At 38.1% G+C, this 8782-nt stretch overlaps 1 protein-coding gene across 1 annotated transcript in view; it reads right to left on the bottom strand.

The window, feature by feature from the left end:
* Positions 1 to 595: 595 nt before the first annotated feature.
* BCKDHB (branched chain keto acid dehydrogenase E1 subunit beta) overlaps positions 596 to 8782 on the bottom strand; it is a 272175-nt gene continuing 263988 nt past the window's right edge. The window contains exons 10-11 of the mRNA XM_068985095.1: positions 2529 to 2675; positions 596 to 846 (exon numbers count right to left, since the gene is read on the bottom strand). Coding sequence (XP_068841196.1) covers positions 2535 to 2675 — 141 coding nt within the window. The 3' untranslated portion in view covers positions 596 to 846; positions 2529 to 2534. The remainder of the gene's footprint in view (positions 847 to 2528; positions 2676 to 8782) is intronic.

The raw sequence follows: 8782 nt of genomic DNA, 5'->3' as shown, positions 1-8782 counted from the left end.
GGGGTCCCTGATGCTGCTGTGAGGCCCCTCTGAACTATGGTGAAGGGCAGGAAAGATACAGACGGAAACAAGGGGCCCTGAGAAAGCCCTCAGCAAGGAGGCTTCCTCCTATCGTAGCTGTTAATGTTGTTTTTAGCTGCATCACAAATATAAAGGCCATGGAAAAACATATTTGCTTTGCAACATCAGGGCCAAAACCAAAAGGAAACAAAAGCGTGGTGATTTTGTAACAAAAGACAGGCTGAGGATGTCCATCTCCCGAGAAAGGAAGCGAGGCAGCAAGGACGATCCTGCCTCGCTACGCGCAGGAGAAAAAGTGCGTTCCCCTTACTACACCACCTTGTTGGAATGAGACGGAAGAAAAGGAAAAACATTCCAGAAGTTTTGCCAACATACAACCACCTTAGCCATAAAGAACGAAACCAAATACAGTGAAGTTGAAAAAAAAAATCAACATTTCTGAACATTGCACTTTCATTCAGATTTAATTAACAAGTTACTAGGACTCTTTCACTCTTCCACAAAAGTTTTTTTAACTAAATAGAAAGAAAAGACACACGCTGAAGACAATCTGATTTTTGCTTTATTGAATAGTGTCCTACATCCAGTATTTACAGACATAATTGAATGAAATTTATAAGCCTACCATGGGCACTGTTTTTTAAAATGAATCTGAAACACTCAATGGAAATGATCAATTCATATGTGTGAATACATTAATTAATTCATGATTTTTCAGCCAATATCCAAGTCGGTTCATTTCATAAAAACTCTATTTTCAAGAAGAAGGAATATAAAAAATTCAGAAAAAATATTTCCATATCTAGTCATAATCTTCCAGTTTTTCTGCAAAAGAAATCAATAACAATTATAGACATTCTGGCCACCATGAATTAAACACAGATTTTCTCAATTACATGACTACTTTCTTTAAGGCCACTTTAAATTTTTAGCATAGAAGAGCAGTCTTTTCATAATCTCATGAAAGGTCTAAACTTTTTTTTTAGGTTTAAAAAGAAACACATACTCAAATTTAAAATCAGCACCTAAATATCACTTTAAAAATACCAACAAGGCACCGAGCTGCACATCATTACCTGGACTGTCCCTAATGGATGGTGCACAGAAGGAACAAGATGCAGGTAAAAGTGAGGAAGTCCTCCAACCAGACCTGAGCGAGACTGCTGGCGCCGGGCGCGCTCACAGACGTTAAGAGGACATCAGAAATGCAGCGTCCACCGCCTGCCTCTGCGCGCCTGAGAGAATTCCGCGGCATGGAAACTCCTCGCCCTACTGACACCTATGACAGTATCCTCAGAATGTGTTAGCTGCTTAGTCGTGTCCGACTCTTTGTGACCCCATGCACTGTAGCCCGCCGGGCTCCTCTGTCCATGGGATTCTCCAGGCAAGAATACTAGAGCGGGTAGCCATTCCCTTCTCCAGGATCCTCAGAATAAAACTACAAAAAATGGTGGGGATCCCGGTGGCAGAGAAGGCATTACTTCCTCTATATGCCTAAATGGAAAGGTATCTCCTTCTCTGGTTTGAGGTGAGCTGATTTACTACCCACACACAGAGTTTAAGAATCATAGTATTTTCTAATCTTAAAACATATGGGCTTTATTATATGAAGCCCATCCTCACTTTTCCTTTCAAAGATGATGGCTCTTCAAAATGTATTAATAATATTATTATTTGGACAACCTAGATATTAAAATGTAAAGCATTTAATCCCTAGCTACACATTTGAACCATTTCAAAAATGCTAGAGATCAAATAAATCAGTGTATCGTTGATAGCACCTTCTATATTAAAACCCTGAAAACTAACTTAATGGGTTTTCATTTTTTGCTAGAATAACACTGCTGGAGGAACAGAAAAGCATGACCTAGAAAATCACAATGAATAAATAACATGCATTATCCCCCATTTTAAAACATTCACTAGCCAAGAAAGGTTCTGGAAATGGTAGTGGCACTGGATTTTTCTCTCTTTTTTTTTAAGTTACAGTTTCCCTTATACATAATAGATAGGTTTCCTGCTCAACAAACCTATCTTTCAAGATAATATAAAGGCAAATTTCAGAATGCTATGGATCACACCATATAGGTTAAACAGCTGGGGTCCAAACGAATGGTGCTTAAAGTTATCTTTATATAACAGAAATTACCTCTATTCACAAATGGTTTAAATTGCTGATAAAAATATATGGAAATGATGGTAAAAGTTGGAAAAACGAGGTAAGGTGTATTTAGAGTCATGGCAGATGGCATGTGCATCCCCTAATTATTCAGTGGTAACATATGAATGTATCTGTTTTCTAGAAATCAGGTAACGCATATACTCGATATGTTTCTATTAAAAATAAACATAGTATCGTACGTTAATTTTTTTTTCTGAAATCCATACTTTGTTCTGGAAGTTGCCATTTATGAAAAGACACACACTGATGACAGCTGTTTCTTGGTCAACCGGACATTAATGTCAGGGGCGCTCACTAGTTTCCTTAAAACACATGGCAGACTTACCCGCGGTCAATAGTTGATCATTTTTCGAAGGGCATCATAGCACTTCCACTTGTCTGGGATGTAGAACGGTTCAAAAATGTGAGGGAACGGTGTGTCGTACCCACACACCCTTGATATAGGAGCTTCCAGGTTCAGGAAACATTCTTCCTGCAGAGAAGAATCCAGATGGTTGACTTCAAGAACTTCTCATTCACAGAAATGAAACATTTCACTTCCAAATACAATGGCATTAAAATAGTTATGTATATTATAATGTGAAAAAAAAAAACAGGTGAAAAAAGGAGGTAACACACAGTATGCTTAACCTTATCCAAGTTTTACTGAAGATATGTTTTCATATATGTATGTGCATTTTATGCCTACATACATATCTGTTGCTTAAGACAAAATGTGATTATACCTAACAGGTCATTCTACAAATATAAATGTAATGTATGACAAAATCATGACAAATGCTCACAGTAAACTCTGCAGCTTGAAATGAATGATGGTATGTGTCTCTCCTGTTTCGTGCATTTTTCAAATTTTATATACCATAAACGTGTTACTTTCATAAGTATGTGTGTGTGCCAAGTTGCTTCAATCATGTCCAACTCTTTGCAACCCTATGGACTGTAGTGCACATCAATAAAAAAGTAAATTAATTAACTAAAAAAATAGTAAGATCTCAATCACAGGAAACCTGTAGAAAGTTATCGTCAAGAAAAAAAAATTATTCAAGTACAAATTCAAACTTAAAAATAAAATTTTTAGAGAGTTAAAAAAAAACTAAAAAGAGATACATGATTAGACTGTTCTTCGGAAAATGAAGTTACCATTCACAGCTATTACCTGAAATCAAACCTTTGGTTTTTAAGTATCCACTTTCTACACTGGCTTGTGTCAAAAATGCTTTGAAAAGGTCCACATTTTCTTCTATTTCACTAAGTGTATTTTTCCATTTTCACTTGAGCAGAAAGCTTTGAATGTAGTAGGGCTGATGCGCTGTCCCTATCTTCTGTATATATTTCTTCCAGTGACAAGGGCATCCAGGCAGAAAGAGTCAGCTCCCTTACACTCTCCCTGCACCCCAAAACCACTGCGACCAGGTGTTCAAACACCATCATATGACATTGCTTATATGTGGAATCTAAAAAGAAGGGATACAAATGAACTTACAAAACAGAAAGAGACTCACAGACAGAAAATGAACTCATGGTTGCTGGGGAGAAAAGGATACTTAAGGACTTTGGGAAGGTTATGTACACACCGGTATATTTAAAATGGAGAAGGAACACAGCTCTATTGTACAGCACATGGAACTCTGCTCAATGTTATGTGCCTGCCTAGATGAGAGGGGGTCTGGGGAGAATGGATACATGTATATGTATGGCTGAGTCCCTTCACTGTTCACCTGAAAATGTCCCAACTTGTTAATCGGCTATACCCAATACAAAATGTTTTTGCTTTTAAAAAAATAAAAATAAATTTTAAAAAAAGCATCAAACAACAAATCGTGTTGGCTTTTCCAACAGAAAATCCTCATTAATAACTTGAGAACGTTGCAGACATAGGGTTTGAAGAGTCACCTAAGAAATTCCACTACTAATAAGCTCAAAAGAGATGACAGACTGGGTAGACTGCTTCTTGACTGAAATAAGTAATTTTAAAGGCATTTAACTGTCAACTTGGGACTAACTCAGTTTATTACTTTAGTTGACATGAGCTGTTTTTCTACCTCCCCTGAATACTACATTTTTCATAACCTTATCCATGGGTACTGCAAAATACAGAAAAGCCAAGGCAAAGGATTTCACTTAAATGCCCTTCATTTTACACCTGTTATAAAATATTATTCTTTCAAACTAGTTCCCTGGAAAGCTGGTTTATGATAAAATGATGCTCCAGTGTTCATGAAAACCACTCCTTTTAGCAGAAAGACCAACATTACCAAACTTTTTTTTTCAATTAACAATGCTTCTAATTCTGCAGGAATGTAAGAATCACTCTATAGGAAGACATCTACATGTTTTCAGGGGCATAGAAAAAGGTCTGTGAGGTCACCCTTCAACTGTCAACAGTGGTCACCCTTGGAGGTTTGGAGTGACAAGGAGGGGACAGCAGACTCCATGTGTACATTATACGTACTGCTGAAGCTTTCATAACACGGTATTACTTTTGTGGGCTTTCCAGGGGGCACAGTGGTAAAGAATCCACATGCCACGCAGGAGACACAGGTTTGATCCTTGGGTCAGGAAGATCCCCTGGAGAAGGGAATGGGAATCCACTCCAAGTATTCTTGTCTAAGAAATCCCATGGACAGAGGTGCCTGCCGGGCTACAGTCCACAGGGTTGCAAAGAGTCAGACACAATTTAGCAACTGAGTGATTACTTTTGTAATTAACTGGCACTGATACAAAAGAGTAAAAAGAAGAATCATTTTATGAGAATAAAAGTTCCCATTTTATGTTACACAAATTTGTGATTTTACACATAGCACTTTCTAAATTTGGAAACAATTACTGTTAGGTATGTGGAATTAAATAATTATAAAGTACTATATATAAATATATAATATATATTATAAAAAATCACAGAAGATAATTCAAAAATATATGATTCAGTTTTATAAAGGGGTGTGTGTGTGTGTGTGTGTGTGTGTGCTAAATCACTTCAGTCGTGTCCAAGTCTTTGTGACCCCATGGACTGTAGCCCACCATGCTCCTCTGTCCATGGGAGTCTCCAGGTAAGAATACTGGAGTGGGTTGCCATGCCCTGTTCCAGGGGATCTTCCCAACCCAGGGATCAAATCCAAGTCTCTCATATCTCCTGCACTGGCAAGAGGATTCTTTACCACTAGTGCCACCTTTATAAAGATATATCTTAACTGATGAAAACAGTATGAAATTTTAAAGCTTTGCTAAGTAAAGTGCATTAAAGAGACAAATCTCTTCTACGGACTTGTATTAAAATTTCCTTTTAAAGCAAGTGGAAATAAGATGTTTGGGTCAAGCTGCTTTACAGTTACTTCCCACTGAACTGGTTCATATACAAATGATTTATATGTGACTCTATGTTTTTCTGGTCAATGATCAAAATAAGCATCCTTTTCCAAGCTCAGTGTATTTTCCACATTGAAGCTGTACACACAAACACAGAAAAAGAATATTTGAAACTCACTGGCAGATTTGTAGACCAATGGGCCAGATTAATCCCACACAAAGTATACCTCTTTTCATTAAATACATTATAACACCGTAACTATAGCAACCATAAGCTCTGAATTTTCAAGATACTCTAGATTCATCCTATTCTTCTTTTCCATTATTACACTCATACTTTTCAAACTGTAATGATTTTTTGATTCCAAAATAGCAATCCGCATAATATTAGGAATGAATAATTACCTAACTCGCGGGGCTGTCGAGAGGATTACAGGTCGTTTCCATCACTGGGGCTAAGATGAGAAGCACCAGTTTCTGGTCTCTCTTCCTGGACAGCCTGTATGTGGACTGGCTCAAGTGACATGGAACAATGACAGATGGGATGGTGAGGTTCCAAAGCAGATCACAGTGGAACAGGTAACCAGGGGCAACAGAAGAGAACCCAGGCAGGTGCCAAGGGAAACTTTCCTCCAGCTATTCATGATCCAAAGTTTCACCTTGGATCCAGCGAAAAGGATTGAAAGCAAACCCTAATGTTATCAGGTGGCTAACACTTCCACATACTGCGCTTGTGGGATGTGCTTTCACATAAATACTCAGATGCTTTGAGAAAAACAGATATTTCTTCCAGAAGACCCTTGCATGAAACTCCAGTACGTGGTATTTGAATTTACTTCTGAATATGTCTTTCTGTAAGTATGAAAATTTTCTTTCCAAAATATGTTAACCATGACAATGGTAACAAGTACTTCTGATGTAAATGAGTTCTATCCTATCTCATTTAAACATTTCAACACACCTATGAGGTAGGTATGATAATCCATTTCACAGATGAGCAAGCTAGGTGAAGGAAGCTGCCCAAGGCTGGAGAGCTCATACAGAGCCAAGACAAGACTCCAGCCTGACCACCTTCATTCTGCAAATGTTGAGGCACGACCACTGAGAACAGCAACAACAGGAAGCAAATGAGTAAATAAAACAGGAGGCAGGCTGGGATTAAAGGCTCACAACAGAGCCTTGGGAAGGTTAAATTCAGTCTAAGAAACTTGTCTCATACATAAAAGGAAGGCAGAGGTTAAGACACGTGAGAAGGCTAACAGCACACATAAGCATAAGCGTGAAGGTAATACACGGAGCAATAAACACACGGTCCTGGGCATCAGAAAACTCCTAGGCTATCCTAAATGATTTAGAAAAGCATAACTCAAATTATTTACATACAAGCCATGTGGGTTGCTATGCATGTTATAACCAGAAAAGGAAGCAAACCATGTGAAATAACAGTTCCAAATCATAAAAGTCATAGATGCAGGCAAGGGCATTTCTTTATCTGCCTATCTTCTATACCAAAACACAATAAAAATTTAAGTATTCTGCAGAAACTGCAGAGGGCAGAGATCCTGTAAATTTTTAAGGCAAATAAAAATTAATAAAATAGGATTCATGGTTGTCTTAAGATAAAATATTGATAGATTTTAAAATTAAATGTACTTAATAGTAACTATATTAACACTGTATTGCATCTTTGCAAGTTGCTAAGAGAGTAGATCTTAATTAATAGTCCTCATCACACAAAAAATTGAATACTACATTTATTCATATATTTTTCATAAATATAATACAGATTATATGTTAGTATATGTGCACGTAAATACATACATGTTACGGGGTTTCATGGGATCGCTCAAAATGTCTCAACGTTAACCTCACTTCCCCATGCAAGTTTTATGGACATCCAGCCATAAATTCTCCTGCCACTGTGTCGCAGCAGTTACAGCACTGAAATCAGTCTCAACATTTCGCACTGTAGCTGTGGTCACTCCCAACAAACCTTTTTGTTGTTTTCATGGCAAGGCCGTATAATATAATTGATACAGCATGTAATTTGGAACTCTATCCGAAGGGAATCGTTGTTCTACTAGGATTTAATCTTTCCAAGGCTCTGTTTACTCAACAGCAAAAGCATTAAAAATTCTGTCCCTATCGTTTTTATACTCTACTATTGCCTTGCCTCTTTGCCTCCCTAGCTCGGGCAGCAGCCTGTGAGAAGTACCTGCTTTGCACGCCTGACACAGCACAGTGCTCAATAATTGTAGGGTTTTTGTTTGTTTTTTTTCTCCTTCTAGTTTTACTGAGCTATGACAGACATACAGCACTGTATAAGCTTAAGGTGTACTGCAGAGTGATTTGACTTCCGTACATCATGAAATGATTATCCCAGGAAGTTTAGTGAATATCCATCATCTCATCTAGACACAAACTTGACAAAATAGAAAAAAAATCTTTTCCTTGTGAGAGAACTCTTCGGATTAATTGTTAACAGCTTTCATGTATAACAAACAGCAGTGTTATTTACAGTTATATTTATCATATTGGTCATGGCATCCCTAGTACTTAATTATTTTCAAACTGGAAGTTTGTGTCTTTTGACCATCTTCATTCAATTCCCCCTCCCCCATCTCCTGCCCCTGGTAACCACAAATCTGATCTCTTTTTCTGTGAGTTTGTTTTTGAAGTACAATGGACCTAATAATTGCTAGGATTTGTTCTCCTCTTAAAAATTTTCGAGCAATAATAAACACAAGGTATTAGAAATAGCCCAAATCATCATCGAAGATAAAGATTCGGGTACACAGAACCGTCAGATAGATTGAGATGTAATATCCATCATAGCTCAGTGACCGACAGCTACCATTTATTGGACACTTACTAAGCCTTTAAAAATGTAACAAAATACCAAAACAAGTTTCAGTGCGCTATGAGGAAGGAGGGTGGGGACCACTGAGGTTACTGAAGGAGCCAGGCTGCAACCAATGAAAGACAGGATCTGGTGCTGCCCCCTGGTGGGGAGCAGGGAGCCTACACCCTGTCAGTTCCTGGGCCTAGAAGGACAGATTAAGTGTGGCCAGATGACAGATTAAGTCAGAAACTCTGGAAATGGTTGAAAAATCCCCCCGCACCCCGCAAAAGAACGCAATTTCCAAGCATTACTGTAGAAAAGTAGCCTGTCAGTCAGGCACTGGAAGGTTCCATGTGAAAATGTGCCCAACAGATAAGTGAGTAACCAAGGCACGAACACTCCAAAAAACAGTGAAGAATAAAGACCGTATA

Source organism: Capricornis sumatraensis, chromosome 13 (genome assembly GCF_032405125.1).
Source record: "Capricornis sumatraensis isolate serow.1 chromosome 13, serow.2, whole genome shotgun sequence".
Taxonomy (NCBI): domain Eukaryota; kingdom Metazoa; phylum Chordata; class Mammalia; order Artiodactyla; family Bovidae; genus Capricornis; species Capricornis sumatraensis.
The sequence above is the reverse complement of the archived record's forward strand: the minus strand, read 5'-3'. Positions and strand labels throughout refer to the sequence as shown.